The 25,144-nt window shown below is 44.0% G+C and overlaps 1 protein-coding gene across 13 annotated transcripts in view; it reads right to left on the reverse strand.

The window, feature by feature from the left end:
- Positions 1-25,144, reverse strand: part of NEDD4L (NEDD4 like E3 ubiquitin protein ligase) — a 370,570-nt gene that overhangs the window by 74,152 nt on the left and 271,274 nt on the right. For all 13 annotated transcript variants that reach the window (XM_047767057.1, XM_047767056.1, XM_047767058.1 and 10 more), the window contains 3 exons: positions 11,352-11,402; positions 1,971-2,032; positions 1,700-1,802 (listed from right to left, as the gene is read on the reverse strand). In XM_047767057.1, coding sequence (XP_047623013.1) covers positions 1,700-1,802; positions 1,971-2,032; positions 11,352-11,402 — 216 coding nt within the window. The remainder of the gene's footprint in view (positions 1-1,699; positions 1,803-1,970; positions 2,033-11,351; positions 11,403-25,144) is intronic.

The raw sequence follows: 25,144 nt of genomic DNA on the forward strand, positions 1-25,144 counted from the left end.
GGTTTCTCAGACATGAGGAGGGGGCAGCTACCGTGCATGCTGGCCCTGCGCCCCTGCTTCTCTGCTCTCTGGCTCTGGCAGTGGCTTCGTGCATCACATTTTAAAGAAATTCCCAACATACAGGGAAAAAAAAAAAAAATCAATTCTAGGAGAGTCTCGAAAATATTCTGAGCCACGGCCAGTGAGCTGCGCTGCTTTCTACCGTGACTGCACTGCAGGGTGCAAGGCGGATGAGAATACGCGTGGTTTGTCATGTTACCTAAGTCACATTATACTCTTTCCATATTTCGTGTTTGTTATTTTGACCCGAAGGCCTCCAGGGCTGTAGAAAGCCATGCCAATGATATGGGTCAGGCTACAGCTGTCGTCTTTTCAACACCTCCATAAGGTAAGAGGGAGCTGGGAAGATGAGCCATGCCGCACGTGCGTCCTAACAGAAACTGTGGCCTGGCGACCAGGAGGCCCGGGGCGCTGCTGCTCCCCCTCTGCAGTGAGGACACACACACACAGGAGCCAGAGAAGCCTGGAAGCTGCTGTTTCCCACTCGGCCATTCCCCGCTTGCTGCCGCCGCATCAACAAGCTTCACAGTACCAAAGTCAGAGGTGCTTTTCTGCATACATATTTTTGGCATTAGGTATTCCTTCCTAATGTCCCCTAGTAAAGTCACTGGAAAATTCAGTTAATTCATTGGTCACTGTAGTTGGAAGGCTGGAAGAGTGTTAAAAAAAAATTCCTTGGATTTGAGATAAAAACCTGTGAATGTGCTTATGGAATCTTAACATTCAAGACGGCTTCTCACAGAGAGGGAGACAAAAGCCTGCACATGAAAAACTGCCTGGAAATACGACCTCCTGGTCTGGGGTGGGGGGGGGCTCGATTAACTTGTCCATAATGCCTTATTCACATATCATATATATGCAACAGCTGCAAACAGATGTGCAAACAAGCCAGAGAGAGGTCTTGTACACAGACATTTTCAGAAGCGAATCTGTCTAACGAAACAGCTCCGTCCAAAGCCTGTGCCGGGAAGGTATCACAGGACCAACAGCATAGGTTATGTAACTAGAAAATTAAAAGGTGGCCTTGCCTGGAGGGAACAAAAGAAAATTCCTCTGGACGGCTAATTCTGAAATGGCATTTCTGGAAGAGAACGTTCCTAACCTAATGCACGCTATCACCTGCAGGCCAAATGAGTAAGAAATGTGGATGAGAGTCTCTAAATCATTTTATACACTTTGAAGCAATTCCAAGTGCTAAAAGGAACTGACAGCTGAAAAAGTCCAAGGAAATAAGAGAATACGTGGGGAGAATTTCACATAGCAGTAGGGTTGTTTACAAAACAAGGGTATAGCATTTATTAGAGAGAAACCTCTTCAATTATGAGTGCTGTAACATAAAAAGTTAGTGTCTTTTGCTGAAAACACATTGGTAGATCTGTCAAAGACATGGATTCATGGACACATTTAAGTTTCTTCATATTTAAGCTTTATAAACTTTTATTTCCATACATTATAAAGTCCGCCCCCGGTATGTGGAAGTTCCTGGGCCAGGGATGGAAACTGCACCACAGCAGTGACACCACCAGACCCTTAACCCACTGAGCCACCAGGGAACTCCAAATTATAAAGTCTCAAAGTAAAATATCAAATATGCTCTTAAGGAAAGAAAACAGACCATGGCCTGAGCCCCACAGCCTACCTCCATTTCATCTCTCTGCTCACTGTTCTCTTCATCTTGACCTCCGTTTTTGGGCATATAGGCCATCTTCAATCGCAAAAATCCCTTAACTCGTGATTTATGACTGCATGATGGAAGAAAATTGGTTATAAATGATAGGACTTGGTTACATCTTTACAATGGTTCATACTGATGACTTTTTAAAAAGACGAACTAGGAGGAGAAGTTGAAGTCTCCCTCCAAGAAAACCAAGGGCCAAAGCATAGAGAACATCTGTATCCTAAGGCCTCACCTTCTTGGTCTGAGGAGAAAATCCTTAAATGTATAGGGTCGCTCCATGGTTGGGTCTTCTGTCTAGAGGAAGAAAAAGTAAGTTTCAATACTCCAGAAAGTTTCACTTTACATTTACAACAAACTGGATCACAGAGAACAGGTTTCTGTGTTTCAGGATGTGGGCGCGGCCAAAATGGGGTTGGTTCCTCACCCAGGACTTGACAATTAATGACACCTTTTCATAGGTCACAGAACTTTATCTACTCAAGATCCACTAGATGTCACTATCAACATCCATTTTTAGGAGCCAACCTCAGCCTTAGACAATTGACAAAGTTATAGTCCGTCACTGCCAAGTATAATTTCTAACTGCTGGGTGCCGGCCTCAATCTCATGGTGCTGATTAACTTCAGAGAACCAGTGGTCACTGGAGCCTGCTTGTCACCATGACACAAGAAACCTAATAATGGAGCTAAGAGGAAACTATACAAGATCAATCTGTGAAGGCAATTTTACTTGACTTTTAAACACTAAAATATCACGCCATCAGCCTAAGACAATAAATGTTTTCTCCTCCAGAGACTGTCCTGGGTGCCATCATCAATCGGTCTTTGTTGGTGTTTATTTCATGAAGCTATGAATGTACTTGTGCTATTCATAAAAAACAAAAAACAAAAGACAACAAACAGCATTCATTTTATTGTGCAAAATCAACTGGTCAAAGCCAGTAGTAGGAAATTAGAAAAATAAACATTACTATTTCACTAATTTAAAAATACTCCATGCATTAAAACTTTAAATACTAGTCTCTTTAACTGAACACAATGTAAAATATTTACTTTTGAAGCAAGAGAGACAAGCCAAAGCATAATTTATTATATATCAGAAGTGTATGTGTCTGTATGCATTTATATTTGAAACATTATCCGTTTATGTCATTCCCTGCTTTAAACTCTCAATGGCCTCCTCCTCTGCTTAAAATATGCTGCATGAAAATTGTTTCCTGTGGACCTACAAGGTTAAACATGATCTGGTTCTTAATGACCTAGAACCTCACTATGAACCTGTCTCTCCAGTTACCCTTCACTCCACCCATCCTGACCTCACTGGTCCTGTGTGCATCCCATCTAATCCTGCCCCAGCAGGTCCCTCTGCTGGACACCCCGGCTCCGGACGGTCACAGCAGCCTCCACTTTGCCACCTAGATCTGAGATCCCAGGTCACATCCCCAGACACTGCATCCTAAATCACCACCATTAGCCTACCTTTATCATCCTCTATCAAAGCATCCTGATTGATGTCCCCCCAATTCACCACCTGAAATTATATTGCTCCTTTATTTTTACTGCTTTATCAGCCTTCACTTGCACAGTATAACCTCATGAGATCAGAGATTTAGGTTGGGTCTTCACTGTATTCTTGGTGCCAAGAGCACTCCCTGGCACCAAGAACACCTGTATAAGTAGCCAACTTACCTGCCTGATCCCCTGAGGCCATGAAAATTCACCATCAGTCAAGAAAGTTAGTTACATTCTCTAGACTGTTCTAAGGCAGTAAAATGAGACAGAAAAAAACAAAACAAAACAAAAAAACACCCAGCTTACAGGGACTCTGAAAATGGAACTATCCATCCATACATAATTGAAATGACATCACCACACAGATCAAGAGGCAGATGTCCTGAAGGCAGAGCCTGTGTCCAGGCTTCATTACTTACAGAACCATGTGGCCAAGGGCAAGTTCCCTTTCTCTCTGTGCCTCGGTATCCACATCTTTAAAGTGGGGCAGTAACAGGATCTTGCTCAGGAGTTGTGTGTGACCATTAAACCAATCAATTAGTGGTTTAATGATTGATTAACCCGGTACATATGAAGACCTCACAAGGGTTCCTGCCACACTTAACAAATGCTGGCCATTAGCATCATCAGTCAGTTCTACCTTTTTAGGTCACTCGTGATTACTGTCAACTCAGTGCTCTGCAATAAAGGCAGGGCATTAACAACTGAAAAGTCACCTCCATGGAGATTCTCCAGTGTGAACAAGGCAGTGATCTCACAGATAACAGCAGGATTCTTCTTGCCACTGTTCAGGTTCCTGCCTGATCCTATTCCCTGGAGAAAAGTGCAGGGGAGACTCCCAGGACAGCACTGAGAGCATACCTGGTAGAAAGCCATCTCAAACAGGTCGATGCTAACAGTATTCCTGGCCGAAATAGAGGCCACTAGCTCCTGTCCCAGGCCACGAGCATTCAAAAGAAAATCTTCTGGTTACCTGGCAATTACATCTTAAAAAGATGAGTTGCCTTAGGCAGAACTGCAGTTACTCTGACATATATGCAATGAGATAAATAACTTTGTGGGCAAGTAGAGGGGAATGGCCTTATCAGGACCCTAGACTTGAAACCGGGATGAAACTGCCGAAAGCACCCAAGATTTAGCCTGAGCCCCTCTGCCCCCTGGTCCTGGATGATACCAAATCAATGCTGAAGACCCAAAGTCTGGTCACTTCCCTTTCTGGGCCCAAGGGGCCTCACCTGTAAAATACAGGGAGTGGATAAATGGTCTCCTGAGGTCCCTCTAAGCTCAATGATATGGAATTCTGCACACGTGAGAGGGAACCATCACCCTGGTATCAGCCAGAATTACAAACGGGGTGGGAACCATCACCCTGGTACCAGCCAGAATTACAAAAGGGGTGTTCATTATCTGAGTTACCTGCAAGTACAATTAAGGTGCCAATTAACATCACCACCACCCCAGCAACGCCTTACTGCAGGAAAACTGAAACTCAAGTTAACCCTGATTGCCTTGGCTAAACAGGATAAATTCATAGTTTGACAATAGCTCTCTCTACTCCAGGGTGTTTCCCACTGACACAGAGGTTTTGCATCTGGGTAGAGGGTGAATATGCTGGAGGCTCAAAGGACAGGGAAGATACAACTGACTTAAGGAGTAAGAAAAATTTCAGGGGCACAAAAGGCAAACACTTGTCAGAAACATTGTTCTGTTGTTAATACAAGTCAAAGTTATTTTTGTCTCTAAGTAATTATTAAAGACAAGTGATAAAATACTACATGAAACTTTGGGGCAATGACATACAGAATTTAAACAGATGTGAAAATGATAGGATTTTTTAAAAAACGTCAGTAAGCATGGGGCTGTTATAGCCAAGTTCACTTTTGGTGTTGCACACTGTAAAACACTAAAATAGAGGAGCTGTTTCAGTTGCAGTACAGACATCAGGCTGGTAGGGCTCCCTTCCTAAAATACAGTCTCCATCTCCTCCACACGCCTCCAGGGCAATGTGCTGCCTGAATCTCCCTGGTAACACATATGTCATCACGGTTGCCAGGCCTCTACTTAGTGAAGCCATGGGACAGCTAAGATGCTGTTTCACAGAGCTGGATGGAAACCTGGTATCATCTATGCGAATGCCCTCATTTTATAGGTGAAGAAACAGAGGTACAGAAAGGCTTACTAACTTATTAAGGTTACCAGGGCAACCTGCCCATCTCCAAGCCCCGAGCCAACTATTCCTGAGAGACCTTTTAAAGCTTGACATTTGGAGATGTCCATGATTATGAATCAGTGTTTTTTTATTTCTCAGATCTGCATAAAAGGTCAGACTACTAACCGTATCTACTGTCCCCGTTCCCTCCTCCTTTTTTGCTCACCCCTACACATAAAAATAAATAAAATGGAAAAAAATATTAAAGACGAGAGGCAAACCTGGAACAGAAGCAAAGGAAACAGAGAGCCCTTCCATTCTAAACTCTTTGGATCCTAACCCTATCCTTTTTCTTCCATAAATAAAACTTGGAGAACTGGTCTGAGAGCCAAGAATCAAAGTGAATGACAATTCTAAAATTATTTTCTTTCATCTGGAAGCATCTGCTAATGAGGAATCCATGACCAAAGGGGTTAAAAGAAGTTTATTTTTTTTCCTCATTATCACTCTTTACTCATTCCTGTTTCACAGACAACACGGAGCTGACATTGGCCTCCTAAGGTCACTGTGGATCATAACGGAAGGAGTCTCTAACACGCAGAGCACACCCCAGCTTCACACAGCCCTCCCTGCCCCATTTCCTGGTAGAACGCCAACCTGGACTGTTCCAAGGGCCCACAAGGCCCAGCAGGGCACCCAATTAATTATCCAGGGACCTAACACCAGGCAGTGGGCCAAGGAGGACCTGTGTGCACAAACTGAGATTCTCATGGGCACCCATGGAACGGTCTGCACCTCAACTGGAGGGTCACCTTGTCCCTCTGGTCTTCCTGGTACGTTCTCAGGGTCACGGAATTTATAGCTGCAAGTAAAGACAGCTTAGGAGAGCCATTCCTAAAAACTTAAAACACGCTTTACACTGCAAATGCCAATATCCATCAGCAACTGCACCCAGAGGCCTCTAGAATTGCAACAAGGAAAAAGGTTCTTCAGCAAACTTCAATTATTAAGTCTAAGCTATTTTTTTTCCAAAAGGAATCACTAGGGAGTTCCTGTCGTGGCGCAGTGGAAATGAATCAGACTAGGAACCATGAGGTTGCGGATTTGATCCCTGGCCTTGCTTAGTGGGTTAAGGATCTGATGTTGCTGTGAGCTGTGGAGTAGGTCACAGATATGGCTCGGATCCTGCATTGGCTGTGGCTGTGGTGTAGGCTGGCAGCTACAGCTCCAATTAGACCCCTAGCCTGGAAACCTCCATGTGCTGCAGGTGCGGCCCTAAAAGGACAAAAGACAAAACAAACAAACAAAAGGAGACACCAAAACCCCACAAAATAGAATATTTAAGTTATTAGAAATAATTTTCTAACGATAGGTCATATCTACTAGTTTTGCAGTCTTAAATCTTCTCCATCAAGCTCCCGATTTAGAAAAGAGCTTCATTCAAATGCTGGGAATTTCTTAGACCAGAATCAAGGCAGATGTGATTCTTTTCTAAAGGAATAATGTTTCACACTATCTTGGGGTAACAAGATGAAGCTTATAATATCTTGTAGTAAGTGTGTACACATGTCAACATGGAGGCATAAGAAATAGGTATTTTGCTAACATAGTTTTTGGGGTTTTTTTTTTTGCTTTTTAGGGCTGCACCTGAGGCATATGGAGGTTCCCAGGCTAGGGGTTGAATTGGATATGTAGCTGCTGGCTTACACCACAGCCACAGCAACTTGAGATCTGAGCCACGTCTGTGACCTACACCACAGCTCACAGCAACGCCGGATCCTTAACCCACTGAGTGGGGCCAGGGATTGAACCTGTGTCCTCGTGGATACTAATCAGGTTCGTTACTGCTGAGCTACGACAGGAACTTAGCTAATGTAGATTTTAAAGATAGTAATAAGAGATTACTTCTCTTCTATGATTCCAAATTTCAGGGCCTATTCTTTTTTTTTTTGGTGTTTTATGGCCGCACCCTGGGCATATGGAGGTTCCAAGGCTAAGGGTCTAATTGGAGCTGTAGCTGCCGGCCTACACCACAGCTCATGGTGTAGCCAGATCCTTAACCCACTGATCGAGGCCAGGGTTCAAACCTGCGTCTTCATGGATGCTAGTCAGATTCATTTCTGCTGAGCCATGACAGGAACTCCTGGGCCTAGTCTGTTATTAAATATTCTTAGTACATTAAATATGTAGAACTTTAGAGAAACAGCTCAGGGGAAAAAAGCTGATAAAAGAGCACCAAGTAAAACTGGGGGTGGTTTGGGAATTCCTCTACCTCTAGTTCCCTTCAATAGCCAGAATTACCATCTCAGGAAAAGGGAATCCAGAGTCATATATTTTTTCAACTAAGCCAGGGAACTCTGTTCACCTTCACCATCCAAAATGGTGCTAATTGCCACCTGTGGCTTTTTAAATATAAATTTTAACTAAAATGAAATAAAATGATAAATTCAGTTCCTCAGTTACATCAGCCACCCTTCACTCAACAACCACATGCAGCTGCTGTGACATTGGTGGCCCTGCTAAGCCGTAAGCCACAAGGGAGGAACCTGTTTCACTTGATCCTTCCCCAGAGATTAGAATCTTGTCTATCAGCAAACATCTGTTAAAGGAATAAATTCGGGAGTTCCTGTCATGGCTCAGTGGAAACGAATGTGACTAGCATCCATGAGGACGCAGGTTTGATCCCTGACCTCACTACAGCTTCGATTCGATCCTTACCCTGGGAACCTCTATATGCCGTGGGTGCAGTCCTAAAAAGCCAAAAACAAAACAAAACAAAAAGCCAAAACAAACAAAAAACAAAACAAAACAAGGAATAAATTCCCCATCAGCAAATGGTACTGTATAAAGTTAATAACCAAGTACCCAATCTGATTCCTTAAACCTTGAGAAGCCTTGGGTGGGCCAGCAATTTTACCATCACATTACTCCCCACTACCTTTTATTATTAATGAGACAACTCCCCTAGTTTTTTTTTTTTTTGCATGTAGTAAAACTTTATATCAGACCACTTTGGTATAGTAATTATTGCATTAACTTTTAAAATTTTTGAACATTTATGTATTTATTGTGCTTTTTAGGGCCGCACCTGCGGCATACAGAGGTTCCCAGGCTAGGGGTCGAATCCAAGCTGTAGCTGCCGGCCTATGCCAACACCCATAGCAACGCAGGATTTCAGCAGCATCTGCGACCTACACCATAACTCATGGCAATGCCGGATCCTTAACCCACTGAGCGAGGCCAGGGATTGAACCTGCATCCTCATGGATCCTAGTCAGGTTCATTAACCACTGAGCCATGACTGGAACTCCTGGATTTTTTTTTTTTTTAGATTGAAATATAGTTATTTACAATGTTGTATTAGTTTCAGGTGTATAGCACAGTGACTTAGTTATACATACACCCCCCACCACACACACACATATTTTCAGGTTCTTTTCTCTTATAGCTTATTACAAAATATTGAGTATAGTTTCTCATGCTATACAGTAGGTCCTTGATGGTTATCTATTATATATATAGTGTGTATGTGTATATGTTAACTGCAAACTCCTAATTTATCCTCCATTCCCTTCCCCTTTTGGTAACCACAAATTTGTTTTCTATATCGGTGGGTCTATTTTTGTTTTATAAGCATTTATATCTTTTTTTGTTCTCTATATAAGTGATATCATGTGATATTTGTCTGGCTTACTTAGTATGATAATCTCTAGGTCCATCTATGTTGCTACAAAAGGCATTTCATTCTTTTTTATGGCTGAGAAACATTCCATTGTATATGTTCTTTTATCTAAAATTTGATGATATTGACCAATATTGAATTCCTAGGCCATAGATACAATTAATCTGCCTTGACAGTGGACATACAGGTATCAAGAAAAGAGCATCCATTACTTATTCCATAAAATATATCCAAATGCTAACATCCATTTTACATGTCCACACTTGTGTTATCATATAAAATTAACTGTGCCATTTTCCCATGGGTGTCCTCATAACATAATCAAATATGCACACGAGAGCACCTCAAATCCTGGGACCAGAGCCATGTCCATTCAGAAGATGCTGGCCGGGAGCTACCACCCCCTAGAAGGTAAAAAATGCACATTCACCTCTCCTTTTGCATCCTTCGTGGTCCCTCTCGGGGACTGCAGTGGGCTCCACAAAGCCAGTCACTTTTAAGGAGGAGATAGGGCACTCCAGGGTAAGCTCATCTTAGGGAAGATTCAAAGCTGGGAAGCTCCCTCATGCAACCAGCTCAGCTGCCGTGAAAGCACTCATTCCTCTCTGGACATTCACTGTTCCACTTTTTAACCGGCTGGTTCCTATCCTAGCTATAGCCTTGGCACCACTTCCTTCTTTGAAAGCTCACTCTTGCCTCCACCCAAATCCAGTAAAATATTCCCTTTACTGACTTGGTCTCTGAAGAGGAACATTCCTCTATATTCTGGGAGTTCCACTCACCCTTCCAAAACCAATCTGCACTCAATCACTCCTAGAAGGCATTGGTGGACCACGTTGTTTAAAAATTTCACTCACACTTCTTACAGAACATTAGTAGCGAATTTGCCTTGACGGTGATGTGGCTTTTACGTTAGGGAAAAGGGTGGCTGGGAACACCTGTGAAAGAACTGGCTGACCAATCAACCATGTCTAAAAATGTAAGGAGGTTACAGCTTTAACCTGAAGGCCACAAACGGAAGGACTTCGGACACAGAAATACATGAAGAGTCTTTCTGCACCGAGGCTGAGGCATCCGTATGCTCTCAGTGTGACTTTAAAGAACCAAGGTTCTGATGGTTTAGGGGATCAGTCTGTCACACACAAGCACCTTCCACAGGCACCTTAGAGCTTCAGGTTTTCAAACAGGAACAAACAAAAATATTTTAATAATATCACTTTTGCTTTCAATCATTTGGAAGGGGACATGCTTGAAACCTTTCTTCCTTAATAGCTCCCCTGAGTCAATAAGAATAAAGTGCTTGCCATCACATTCCTTCACAACAGATCTTGACAGCTTCCTGGGTAAGACATGGGCGTTCTTGGTCTTTAACATATGGTGATAGCTAGGGTTTCAACACAGTGGTAGGCTCACACTAGGTGGTTTCGGTCATTTGCATTTATAGACTATTTATGCTATTTGCTCACATAAAGCATTAAAAAAAAAAAAGTCCTTGGAAGGCAGAAACATTTGACTTATCCTCTCTTAGGTGCAATTTAAGTCCCTCTGTGCTGCTGGGGCTGGAACATGAGATCGTGTACCTTCTACCCAGGGAGGTCTTGTCTTCCTCTCTATCCATCCTGCCTCTGGAACATGGAGGGAGTCCACTTTAAGCTCAGTTATTAGTCAAGAGCCCCAAATGCCGTGCTACTCGTCTGTGCAGAGGGGAACAGGAGCAACAACACACATGCTAACCCAGCACAGTTCTGAGGCTGGAGTGGGTGTTTCCAGCTGACAAGTTCACTCAGAACTGACAGCATCTTTTATCTCCATGCTGAGAAAGCCATACACCAAAGTCTGGGAAACCTTTTACAGATATAGCCCAAGAGAAATAGCATGTACAATTCTAAACAAAGGGAACAGACAATTGATTAGATTCAAAGGATGAACCTGAAAGCAAGGACAGTCCAGTGACAAGGAGGAGGGGGTTGACAGAAGGAGGGAGCAGTTTTGTACGATATGGCAAAGGAAGACCAGCTAAAGGGCAGAAGAGAAAGCAGCTGGAGACACTGATAGGCATCTTTGGGAGGTTCAGATGCCTTTATTTTGCAATTAGGCTAGCTCCTATCCCCTTGAAAGGACTACTTTCCAGAAGGGGAGTGCACGCGTTTGCGTTTCATCTCAGCTTTCTCCACTGTGTTGAAGAAACACTGTCCTGAAAATACACACAACTGGAGACAATGAGAAATTGCTGCTCACAGCATGCACTGTAAAGCAGGTAACCATTCTTACCGGGAGATGACTAAGGGGTATGTCCACCTGTCCCAGGAAGTCGTCTCGTGTCTGTTGAGAAGAGAGAAAAGTGTTAATGTTTCCATCTCCTTGCTGCATGTCAGCATTCTTAAACATGTTTCTTTACAAACAGTGACAAAGGTCCAGGGCCTGACACAGGAGTGCAGTGGAGATGGGTTGAAGGCAGAGGCCCAGATGAGGCACAGACAGCTGTTGCCTCGGAGATTGCTGAGCCCAAGGTCTTGTACAGCTGAGACTCTGTGGGGCATCTACTGCCTAAAAGAATGGAGGCAGGACCTCTCTTGGACCTGGGAAGCAGGCCATCAATAAGGGAAGGGGCACCTGAGACCATAGAGGGTGTGGGGGCACAGCTGGCTAGGTTAAAGAGAAGACGTAACGAAATGTTGGGAACGTTTTAAACAATTATCTATGGACAAATGCTATAAACTAAAGAGCTCCTTGAGAGCTGAGAGTCTTGGGAGAGAGTATAGAGTCTAGTTATTAATATATCTTATAAATTGCTTATTTAAAAATGGCCCTGAACTTTCAGTCTAGTAAGGATACTGCTTCAGAATCCCAAGTTCATGGATTATTTATTGGTTAATTTTTGGAGACAGGGTACTTCCTTCTCTCTTGATCTACCACCCAGCATGTACCTTTCTGACTTAAAAGAGATGGCAGTGAAATTTACATCAAGGGTGACTGTAACAAAATCATTTTAAAAATAAAATAGGGATCAAGTGTATAGGACAGCACATGGTCGAGAAGAATTGGCTTCAACAAGTGATTCACCAGTCAACGGAACATGTTGGTGAGATCTAGGTTTCAAAACATCTCACTGTTGCCAAAACTACAGACATTTCAGGCAATGTGAAGTATTTAGGTTAGTGACATGACACCAATATTAAAATGTGTTTTCGATACTACAGAAATGATCTAGGTGGGACTAGAGAGCCTACTCATGGCCTTTATGCCAGAATGAGAAAGCAGGAGTGTTTTAAGGACTCCTGGGTGTGCTGAGAGGGCAGAATTCCCACCTCTGGGCCCTGGAGAGACAAGGTGCGAGGCCATCACTACATCCTTAGGTCATCACTGCCACAAGATGACATCTTGCACTAATATTATAAAAGTACATTAATCAAATCATTTTAAATAATTTCCATTACAAAAATTCTTTCCATCAAGCATCATGTCAACCCTAAGAGCTGACAAACACCAAATTAGTTTCAACTCACACAGTGCACACTAGCACTTCTTGTGCTTATTTTTAAGTGGTAAAGGCTGTCAATTTCAGCCTCAATTACCTGTCATGCCATTCTAGAGGTCAAAAATGTACAGGTTAGAAACACAATTATAAATGTTCCCTTTTGACAAGCCATCAGATATTTTCCCGACATCATGACAATGCAAAATGGAGCCCTTGAAATGTGTCTCATAAGGTGAAACAAAAATCTATATTCCATTACTGGAAAAGTGAAATAAATACACCAAACACTCTCTCTTAGAGTTTGTGCTCCAAATGATGATCAACTACATTCAGGACCACCCCTCCCTGATTTTAAAATAACTGTTCTCTCTCTCTCTTTTCTTGAGGGACAGGGGCAGTGCCTGCGGCATGTAGACTCCCTGGGCCAGGGACTGAATTCAAGCCACAGCAGTGACAATGCCAAGTTCTTAATCACTAGGCCACTAGGGAATTTCTGTTTTAAGCAAGAAGGAAAGGGGTAAGTGCGTGCCATGGCCATGGAGAGGAATGTGTGAGTGCCTCTGGACCCTAAAGCCTGGGGAATATGGCAACAGCTCCAGTGAAACCCTAATACAGCCCTGGGGCATTTCCCATTGTGCATGTGGGCCCAGAACTGCCAGCACTGAAGTGAACACCAGGCTTAGCTGGCCTCACAAAACAAAGGAGACTCAATTTCTTAAAAAAAATATCCATTCAAGAAACAACACAGACTTTTAGGTTAGAATTGCACTTAAAGGACGTGATCTGAATTATACTCCATACTGATGACCACAGAGGCTGCTGCATATGAGCTAGGCTAGGATTCTGTGCATGTGGCACCAGAAGTCAGGGGTGCTGCCAGGTGAAGCTGGGGCCATAAAGCATCTTTAGGAAAAATGTGTAAGAAAGGACTGGTGATTCTTGGAGGGTAAAATGACCAACATGCAATATAGGAGCTATACATTAAGGCAGTGGTTTGTTTGTTTGTTTGTTGTTGTTGTTGTTGTTTGCTTTTTAGGGCCCCACCCATGGCGTATGGAGGTTCCCAGGCTAGGGGTCCAGTGGGAGCTATAGCTGCTGGCCTATGCCACAGCCACAGCAATGCAGGATCCAAGCCGAGTCTGGGACCTACACCACAGCTCATGGCAACACTGGATCCTTAACCTACTGAGCGAGGCCAGGGATGGAACCTGCGTCCTCATGGATGCTAATCAGATTTGTTTCTGCTGAGCCATGATGGGAACTCCAAATTTTTTTTTTTTTTTTTGGTAAAGACAGCATTTTTTTAAAAACTGTGAGTTGCAATCTCACTAGCAGTTTCACAAGATGCATTAAAACAAATGAAATATAATGGAGCAGAAAATACCAGTGCCTCATAAGAAAAGTAAGTAAGCACTGTTTCAAGAAACTTAATTACATACATATATGAATGCACATACTAAGTTGTGGTGTAAATTAATTTTTTTGCATGCCACCATAACAAGTTTAAAAGCTACTCAACCTCTGCAGATGAAAACATCCAATACTACCACTATTCTTGAAATCATTAGGGAGTGACTTAAAAAATTATATTGAGAATTCTTGAGACAAATGGAAGAAAAGCACAGAAGAATTAAAACATAAACTACAGAAAAAGAATTTAAGAGTAAAGATATGGTATGATTAGATCTTCATATAATACAAATCAAGGCAAACCTCCCAATCTCAAAGAGCATGATGGAAAAATAACCTTGGCTTTGCTGCTAAACCAGTAAACTCAGCTTCCTCATCTTCTCTTCCTCCTGAGGCATGGGGCCCACGTTGGGAACCAGCACTGGCCAGACAGGGAAATGGCTCTATTTTTAGCAGGACTTCGGAAACATTCACTTTGAATTATCTAAATAATGAATGGCTTAAGAAACCTTTGCAGAAGCTTTTAGACAGTGTTACAAATACAGTGACTCTTCCACAGCCTACTGTCTGGAGAGTCACCTGAATGCTGAGATGTATTTTGTTTGGGCACTATCTCATTTCTCATGAAAGCATAAAGGGAGCTTTGCCATCACACACAGAAGGATGGAGGGATAGCTTTTTTCCCCCCTGTCTTTTTGACTTTTTAGGGCCACACCCATGGCATATGGAGGTTCCCAGGCTAGGAATCGATCCAAGCTGCAGCCGCCGGTCTACACCATAGCCACAGCAACTGGGGATCCAAGCCGTGTCTGTGACCTACACCACAGCTCACGGCAAAGCTGGATCCTTAACCCACTGAGTGAGGCCGGGGATCAAACCTGTGTCCTCATGGATGCTAGTCAGGTTCGTTAACCGCTGAGCCACAATGGGAACTCCCTGGAGGAATAGTTTTCTTTCTCTCCCTCCAGACACTCCAGCCTGGCAGAACTGCTGCGGCTCAGGAAGGGGAGTGAATTGGGCCACTACCTCCAACCTGCATCACATAATCCAATGTTTCACTACCTGATGCCTCTGACTTGCAAGGTAAGTTGTTTCAGAACACATCATGGAGGAGTTCCTGTTGTGGCTCACTGGTAATGAACCTGACTAGCATCCACGAGGATGCGGGTTCAACCCCTGGCCTCGCTCAGTGGGTTGGATATCTAGCATTGCTGTGAGCTGTGGTGTAGGTGGCAGGTGCAGCTTGGATCCCGAGATGCTGTGGCTGTGGCAAAGGCCTGCAGCTGCAGCTCCAATTCGACCCCTAGCTTGGGAATTTCCATATGCTGCAGGTGCGGCCTTTAAAAAAAGCAAAGAAAGCAAAACCCATTGTAGAAGTTAGCTTAATCAAACAGTCAAGTGGCATTCCACTACAAACAAAGGGAAAGGTGAAATGATGACATCCTCTGAATGCACATGTGCTTACCAAAATTCACTCATTATGCCCCAGAACACAAACGCCAATCAACACTTAGGTGTTTTTCTGCCCAAACTCATACAGCTTTCACTCTTTTCACAACCCCTCTGTCTTTAGATTTTAGAGGTGAGGGACGGAACCTCCCATTCACTAAAACAGAGTAAGGAGTGTCAGGGAGACACTGGCTCTTATTTATAACAACAAACAAGACCTCCCTGTCAACAAGATGTCAGAGCAAACTCATAGTATGACTTTTATAGGCTCCTGTAAAAGCACACCGGATAAGTGGCAGAATGAAACGCTGCTGGCTGAATGTGTGATCGTGAAGGCCATCTATTTTAAGGGACACTGCTTGAAATTCGGAAGACCAAACAGAAGGGGTAGACAGCAAAGAACCATCCTGCTGGCAAAGACGAAGGAGCCTGGCAGTTGCAGCCTGGCTTTAACCAAGAGTATAACTAGACGGGTTCAAACCAGACTGTGGAAGCTAGGGTTCTGTGGGCTCCCTGCTCCTCCAGCCGCACTGCTATCATGTCAGAGATGAGCTGCCACTTGAATTCCCTCCTCCTCCAGGTGGGTGCAGGAAGCTCAAGGACCATCAGTCCTCTCCTCCAAATATAAGCATCTTCTGTGCAAGGGATCAGTGGAGGGCCACAAGAACTACGGCCTTTTGCAACAGAAGCATTTGACAATCTGAACTTAAGATCCAGTAACAGGGTGCAAACACTGCGAAGGAGACTGAGGACCAGATGAACAAAATGTGAGCAGCACTGATGAGGTCACTGGCTCTTTCAGACAGGAGGTCACCCACAGGTAGGCCACGTTCCACTGTGCTTGGCATGAAAGGCACAGAGACTGGGTCCCCACACCTCCTAGGGACAGAAGCTAACCAGCTCTATGCGGGAGAAATACAACATGAGCCACATTCAGGAGCTGAAAATTTTCTAAGTCCCATTTAAAAAGTAAAAAAACAAACAAAAACAAACCAGTGGAAAATAATTCTAATAACATATTTTAGTTAACCCAATATATATAAAACATTGTTTCAACATGTAATCAATATATGGTTATTACTAAAAATGTCTTAAATTCTTTTTTCTTTTTTTGGTTACACCCACAGCATATGGAGTTCCCAAGCCAGGGATCAAATCCGAGCCACAGCTGCATTAACTCTGGATCCTTAACCCACTGTGCCACAGCATGAACTCCAAAAATGTCCTACATTCTTATTTTTGAACAGCACACCTCACTTTGGACCATCTGCATTTCAAGTCCTTAACAGCTGCAGGTGGCTGGTACCTCGGTCACTCTAGACAGACATTAACCGCCATATCTCACAGGCACGGACAGAATGCTGCGGAGATATGGTGGCAGAAATGACTAATTCTGCCTGGGGTCAAGGGCAGGCATGACTTTAGGAAGGATGCAATCTTCATGCAAGGTCAGAAAGCAGGAGTTGGCCTGGAGGAAAGAGAATGGTATGAAGCTGATCAAGAGAGAGCTGAGGGGGCCTGAAGAGAAGAGGGGTGGGATGAGGAGGGGTTGGGGAGTAGGGAGGGGCAGCAGGGGGAGAGGATCAGGCCAGTCCTTGCGGTTCTGTGAAAGAAGGCACCTCGGGGATGAGAGGATACGGGAGGATACCGAGGAGGGAGAATTGGCGAGGACTGCATTTAGAAATGTCCCTGGTCAGTGGGAGGGAGAATTTACTGTAGGGGAAGACTCTGGAGGTGGGAGTGTGCTCAGGAGAGCACTATGTTAATCAGATAAGGCTATATAGGGGTCCAGACCAGGAAGAGTCAATATCACTGTCAATACAATAGCCACAGGGAGAGCAATGTCCCTAACGTGATACAAAGCAAACTCAGAATACCGTCTTCAAGCAAGAACACATCACGTGTAACATGAGTGCAGTGTGGTACCATTCTTGGAATTTTAATGACTGACGACTCTGAACTAGAGCTTTATAGGTTCAACAAGGACACTGACTTCTCATCGGAGCTTTGCATCCCATGTCGGTCCTGATAAGCCTCTTTCTGCTCTGCCTGTAGTTTGGCTGAAATCACATCTCTGGTCAATGGACTTCATCAGAATTGGCTGGGGGGAGAGCTCCAGCCGTACTAAGGTAAGAAATTCAAGACTGCAAAGCTAACGTGTAGGTCACCTGTCATGTGTCAGAAACTGTAACTAGCAGGTAAAGAAACTTGTCCACGGTCACTGAGCTAGTAAGTAGCAGACAGAGTGTGAATCCAGGCAGGGTGGCTCCAGGGGCCATACTATCACCATCACCACACAGAGTAACTTCACATTCCAAGGGCTTAAGGGAGAACCTTAATAGGCTCCCCTCTTCCCACAGAAGACCCTAGTTTGGTGTGCTGCAGCCCCTAACCCCGAGGTCCCTCTGGTTACACCTGCCAGCTACCGTTCTTGCAATCTATCAGCTCCCAAAGGACATAATCTCAGTGTTGTCAGTCATCTGCATATTTTAACATGTATCTTTCTTTCCTTACCTGTATTTTAACACAAAAATGAAATAGTAAAATATAAGTTTGAGAGAGAAATGAAATGGAGCTGAATATTTCTTATTTTTTTATGAAACCCCTCCCCCTGTATCTTTTAAAGCCGAACTCCTCAAACTGCAGCAGGCACACCCCTGAGGATACATAAAGGCTTTCTCGGAGACTTGGGCATGGCAGTTTCAAATAAATCATTTTCTAGACCCCTCGTTATGTCTGCTTCCCTAAACTTGATCTGCCTGAGAACAGCATCTGACTTCTGCAGCCCTGCCTTTCCTAAATAACAGCTGCCGGCTTCCGCTCTCCAAAGGCGTACTTCTCCCCACTCCTAATCTCACCATGGTGCAGTTTGCTGGGTATAAAAACTTCTGCAACACAAAATAAAGGGACAGTTTAAAAAGGCACAGCTAAGAGCAGAGGGAAATGAAAGAGACATTCTTACTTCCCCTGGTCAACAGGCTCATGGAATGACAATGTCTTGCACATTTACCATCCATCCAACTAATTTTCCTGTTTATTTGATTTGAAAATGAAGTCAGATTTTTAAGTGGCAGGAAATAAGCCTGATATGGCTGGTTTGTTTTTAGCAGTAAGGACCGAATTGACTAATTCAATTTTATGGCAGATATTTTCCATAAAATGAGCCATGTCGGCAATCATGAAATGAAAAAAATCCAAAGTACTGGATACATTATGAAATATAGTTAAAGCACATCCAAAACACTCAATATGTTAAAAATTACATCTTGTGCAACCGCTGGACTAATAACTTATTGAATTTCTGATGTCACCTTAAAAAATGTGTGAGGAACAGTTCTTCAAAATTCTTCACAAGATTTACCAAGCAAAAATGTTTGGAGACTGATGTTTAAAGCACACAATCTATCATAACGTCAGGTCATTAAATTGGCCGTTATTAAAAAAGTTTCCCTCAAAACTCATGCTCCCTCCTCCAGGGTATAGGATTTAAACCATAAAAACCAAAAGTGGAGTTCCCATCATGGCTCAATGGTAACAAACCCAACTTGTATCCATGAGGATGCAGCTTTGATCCCTGGTCTTGCTCAGTGAGTTAAGGATCTGGTGTTGCTGTGGCTGTGGTGTAGGCTGGTGGTTACACCTCTGATTAGACCCTAGCCTGGGAACCCCATATGCCACAAGTGTGGCCATAAAAAGACAAACAAAACAAAACAAAAACACCCCAAAAGCTTCTCTTTTCCACATGTTGTGCGAGTGAGAAAAACAGCCTGGGGAGGAAACTGTCCAAGCTTTGTGAAGAATTAAGCAAATAATTCCATGTCTCTTAGGAATGACACCATTTAAAACAAGGAACTTGAAGGATGAGGAAAAATGTAATGTCAATTTAAGGTTTCAGTAGGTGGGAATTTAAGACGCTTCCAGAGTGTGGGTCCTTCCTCTACTCCCTGCTACCTGTGGAGGACATCTGGGAAATAAGGTCCAATGCCACCTCCTCGTCTGGTCAGGACAGAACAATTTCCCCAGGCACCCAAGTAAAGTCCTCCAGAGCAGAAGGAGCAGGACTCCCATGTAGAGCTAACCAGGGGCTCCTGGCAGGCTCTCCAATCACTGCTACCCAAGCACCACCTGCAACAATGAAACTTCTGGTAGAGGGGCCTGGATACAGGGGTGTGTGTGTGTGTGTGGGTGTGTGTGTGTGTGTGGGTGTGTGTGTGTGTGTGGGTGTGTGTGCACATATGGGGTCCAATAGGAGCCATAGTCTCTGGCCTACTCCACAGCCACAGCCACCACAGGACCCAAGCCGGGTCTGCAACCTATACCACAGCTCAGGGCAATGACGGATCCTTAACCAACTGAGGGATTGAACCTGTGTCTTCAGGGATACTAGTCAGATTTGTTTCCGCTGAGTCACAACGGGAACTCCAACACAAGCGTGTTTTAAAAGCTCTCCAACTCATGTGTATCTGAGGCCAGATGGACACCCAGTGAATAAACCTCTGGGTTTTCCTTGTTCATGAGAGACAAACTGGGATTACCGGTTAAACTGGTAGAATTACACTGCTGAGCAAACTGATGTTAAACTGCAGTCTCTAAAAGTATGAAAGAGTCCCTGTTCCCTGCCCCTCCTCTTAGCCCCCCCGCCCCCTTTTTGTGCCTCTACTGTCCTCCCAGATGAGAACAAGCTGGACCCACTTACACATGCTGGTAAAAATAACTGCCAGGGCCTGGAATGTGGAGGAGATGGGGGAGGGGGATGCATTTTTGGCCGCCCCTGTTTGGAACCCTAGCCCTCCGGCCTGATAGGGCTGGGATATTAATAGGAATAGGACTCACAGGTGCACGGACAAAGCACAGGGATTTCACTGTCATGGCTAAGGGCTCTCTGTTTGCCACTCTAATACTGGGGCTAAAAAGACAAATCCCACTTCAAAATAGAATCAGAGAGTATGACCCTTAGGAGGGACGTAAAAAGTCACTTAGTGCAAAACCTCTTGAGACTTGTCTCTGTCCATCCCTCAAGTAGTTCCTCACCCTGCCGGATCCTAACACCAGCAGTGATGGGCAGCTCACCACCTACAGGGTCGGCAGAAGAAAGGCTCTGGATGCGTATATGCCTGAAGTCCCATGCCTATCTAGAAATAGCTGAATAACTAAAGGCAACTTTCTAATCACTACCAAAGGTCAATCTCGCCTGTAAAATGGGGATGGAAACAACTTTGTTTTGCAGTCATTGGATATTAAATGGAACAATTAGATTCAACAGGTGTAACTCCTAACTCAGGGCTTCTCATCCTCGACCTCACTGGCATTTAGGGCTGGATAATATGTAATGTGCAGGCTGTCTATTGTATGCATTTCAGGGTTTTTAGAAACATCAAGCTTTTACCCACAACACAGGAAAGCAACTCCTGTCCCCCAGTATGGCAACCAAAAATGGCTCCAGATACTGTCAAATGTCTTGGGGGGAGGGTGGTGGAAGAGACAAAACTGCCCCCCCCCCCCTGCTTAGAATCGTTGTCCAATTCCACTTCCCTCCCTTGTACTCCATAAGGTGTTCATGTCATCTTTGGGCAATTCTGCAAGACTGTTCTTGTGACCTGCCCACCTTCCCCGAAGTACCAGGGAAGAAAGAAGAGTTAAGTTTCTATACCTAGAAAGTGGCAAAGCTGAATCGGAACAAGAGTCTCTTTGACTCCAGTATTTGCATCTGTTTCTATAACACCATGTGATTTCTCAGGGGCTAATCTCCCTACATGGGGATGGAACGGCTTAATCACTTATTTGAAGAAAAGTTCTGTCTTTTTCAGCTCTAATTCCCTCCTTGCCCCCCCTCCCCCCGCAAGTATCTTCAAACAAGAGAGATCTGCCAGCAAAGCTTCATGCCCCAGACCATTTCCTAATTAATGGGTAAAACAGGTAGTGGAACAGAGCTCACTATGTAGCTGCCAAGAAAATCCCTGAGAAGCTGAGGCTGAAGGCTGAGCTCCTTGCCTGAGTGAGTTGTTTAAAGTCGACAGCAAAAGCTGTGGAGTTATCAGGAGGAAACTGAAGCTCTTGGCCAGAGATGTCTCCAGAACGAGGAACCATGTTGTATAGGGCTGTGTAACAGAGCATATAGTGGGGGTGGTGTCCAAGCCAGGAAGCCCAGGAACATGGGAGAGAGAATGTGAACATACTTTGGATGAAAAATCATGGGGGAGAAAAATGCACCTTCAACATCACATCCGAAGTCTTGAACAATCAAACCACCAAAGACAGAAGGTTTGGTGCATACAAGGCACCAAACCTTAAGTCTTTCTGATGCCTCAAAACCTAGGTACACCTGGGAGAGGAGAACTCTGACTTCTAAGAATCACTGGGGACCACCATGCAAATGCCCATAGTCTGTGCAAGAAGTGTAGGCGAATCGATGTATTTGTAAAACCCAGTACTGCTGACCCAGGATGAGGCCAGGGAGGCCCCGAGAGCAGGGCCGCCATGATAGTTTTTAAGTGCTTACTGAAATTCTGCCTCTCTAGCTCTGCCTTACTCCTGGCCCTGAAACCCACATGTGTTGCGCTGCCTGCACTGCACCAACGACTCAAAGGAAGAGGAAGCACTATGTTTGAGAAATAGTCAAATGCACATGTGCTGAATGATGGGCATGGATCTAAAGTGCCCTGGGGAAAAGACCCCTCTGCGCCCCTTTGGGTGCTGGTATTGGGTCAGGAACCAACTAGCTGGATGGCCTTGGGCACCAAGACTTTCCTGACCAGGTTCTTCATCTGAAAAATGGAGGCATGACCACCTGAACTTCCTATTTCATAAACCATTGCACACCTCAAATGGCAGGTGCATGGAAAGCTTGTGCAAGTTACAACTGAATGTTATTAAGCTGCATTACTCATGAATATTTTGAGAGTTGAAAAAAGGGGGGGGTTCCCTGCCAAAACCCACCCAACTGTAAATCAAATGGCTATTTGCAGAAACTTGATGGTTCAGTCTGGTCTCCAATCAAAAACTTCTTGTACTGCCAAGAGCTCAGCACATACTGTTTGAGAAACCCTGTTCCATCCTGAGGGCAAAACATATGAAGGAGCTTTAAAAATTGAATGGACTACTATAAAATTAATTATCCCTTAACAAATAAACACATGAAAGTGAAATGTAATTTTCAAGGACTGAAGGAAGACTAAAGACTTAAAAAGCTCAGTCTAAGCTTGGAAAGGAATTTTTTTTTTTTTTTTAACACTTAAAGATGGTCTGCAGTGAGGCTATTCATCAGCTTATAAAGACGTTACACAGAAGGGTCCATTCATGTATACACTAGCTGTTTGGAACATTAAACCTATAATCCTGAAGAAAACTGTTCATAAATAGTAATCCCTAGGCTAGACTACAAAGGCGCCGGAAATCTATGAAGTAACTGGAGCATGAAGCAGCACTAACCTGGGGGCTTTGATGACACTCTACCACCACCCCGAGCCTCTCAGCTAACACTCCCAACCAGCTGGGACAACACAGGGCCATGATGAGTCCCTATTGCCATCATCATGCTGTCACCTCCCCAATCGCACACTGGTGGGCACTTCCGTAAGTCACCTGCAGGGAATGGCAGGACCAGGAGGGTGGGGGCAATGACTAACAGCAGAGGTGAGTGACTTCTGGAGCTGGGTTCGGAGCCAGGGCACAGTTCTTGGTCATCCTACGTGCTAATGAGAACTCTGCATTCTGCGCCACGATATTTCCTTTGCTGATTTTAACGGGAGTTACAATTTCCCCACAAAAATCTTTAAGTACACTTAAGGTTTAAGGGCTACTTGTCATGTTTTTATCTTGGAATGTGCAGATACCAGCCTGAACAGCCCAGGCCGCAGCTGTTACTGCAGGCACCCTGGCAAAATGGTTGGGCGGTGCTCTCTGACCTTGAGAGAGCTCCTCAACAACTACTGGAGTCCTGAAAACAGTAAAACAAAACTAGTGCCAGATGCTGAATAAAGGAGATGCCTGACAAGTAAATGAAATAACTGTTACTCTATGGTGTGTTCCCTTCCCCAGAAAGAAAACCAGAAAGTCACAAATCGGAGACCATTTTTGAGCTGGTCTATCTGTTCATAGCCGTCAAATGCACAGAGGTCTATACAGAAAAGGCATATGAAAATATAACTACATTTCCACATAATTCCTAACCTTCTCATTGATCAAAGCATCTGATTGTATCAAATTTAAATGTCTAGTGGCCACATGCCTGGGCTAAACATGAATTACTGGAACACAGAGATGGGTATCAGTCTTCAGCAACAGCACTGGGAATTTGAAGACTCCAGTAAATAGATATATGTTAAACACTTAACCGTCTTTGAAATTGTCATTCTTTTATCTACTTTCTCATCTGAGCCCTCTCCCACAGTTCAAAGAAGGGAGTGTTGAAGGGGTTAACTGGGGCCCTAACTCACCACAGAATCTAAAGAGAATTCTTAGATTTATGTGCCTTATTATCTCCATTACAAAATACAGTAATTCTAAGGTTCTTTAAGTTTGCACAATTCCTAGAACTTATGAGAGAAACTTTCCTATAATATCAGCTTTCCTTGCCCTTAGTATCAATTTTGGACAACATACTAACTTGAAAATTTCTGTAATAATCTGTAAATCAAGCAATATGCACCCACTTTCAATTTAGAAACTGAAAGAAAATCCTAGAACAGGAGACAGAGTTGCACACAGTGCAAGCCCTGCCTGCTGGACCTCACACTTAACACGGCAGAGCCCCCTGCATGCAGCGGGGCCTGGTTACACTGAGTGGAGCAGGGCCTGTTTTGACTACCATGTCCAAAGAAACAAGCACAACTTCTAGAGACCCAATTCCTTTCTCTTCCTTCCCACTGACTCTGAGGACCAGACACCTGTGCACGGTGGCGCTGAGGGAGGGCGACTCTGTCTCTGCCTTGCGTTTTGTCTCTGCATCTTATTTTGATAGAGACTTGATGCAGTTACTTTGTAACTCTCTAAGCCTCAGTTTCCCTGTCTGCAAAGTGGGGATAATTATGACAACACTGAGAGATGGTTGCGAGAACGAGTATTAACTTTTGCATGGAAAGAACCCAGGAAAGGTTACAGATGAATCAGGACCATCAGATGGGAGGGAGTGTTACACCTCAATATATTTCTTGGGTACAAAATGCAGCAAAAACTTCAATTAAAGCTGGGGGTAGTAACCCTCCTGAATGCGTGCACGACACAATTCATTTGAAGCTGTAAGTCAACAACAATTAGCACATAAGGACACTCCCTGTGCCTGGCACATTCTAAGTGCTTCACATAGCTTATCTCCCTCAATCCTCCTGACATCCACATTACGGACGTGCAGACTGAGGACAGAATGGCTAAATAATCTGTCCAAGGTCAGCAAGCCCATAAGGCGCAGAGCCAAGATCTGTCTCTCACCCAACACGCAGTCTCTGATGAGTCACGTAGGCTTGGCTGCTTATAACCGAAGTATAACCTGCAGTTCTTTATGTTCTTTCCCTTTTTTGCTGGATGAAAAAGTCTTCCTTGCCCATCCCTTCAGGAGCTAGCCTGTGGGACCAGTGGCAGATCATAAAAGAACCACTTAATTGCCTTTTTGAGAAGAAGTTACAAAGTCGACCCTTACTTTGGATGCCATTTCCAGAAGAACTGAGAAGAGTTAACTATGAGTTTTAAAATCTTACAAATGCCAGAGTCTTTCCTAAGCTCTTCACAACCC

The sequence above is a fragment of the Phacochoerus africanus genome, chromosome 2, assembly GCF_016906955.1.
Source record: "Phacochoerus africanus isolate WHEZ1 chromosome 2, ROS_Pafr_v1, whole genome shotgun sequence".
Lineage (NCBI taxonomy): Eukaryota > Metazoa > Chordata > Mammalia > Artiodactyla > Suidae > Phacochoerus > Phacochoerus africanus.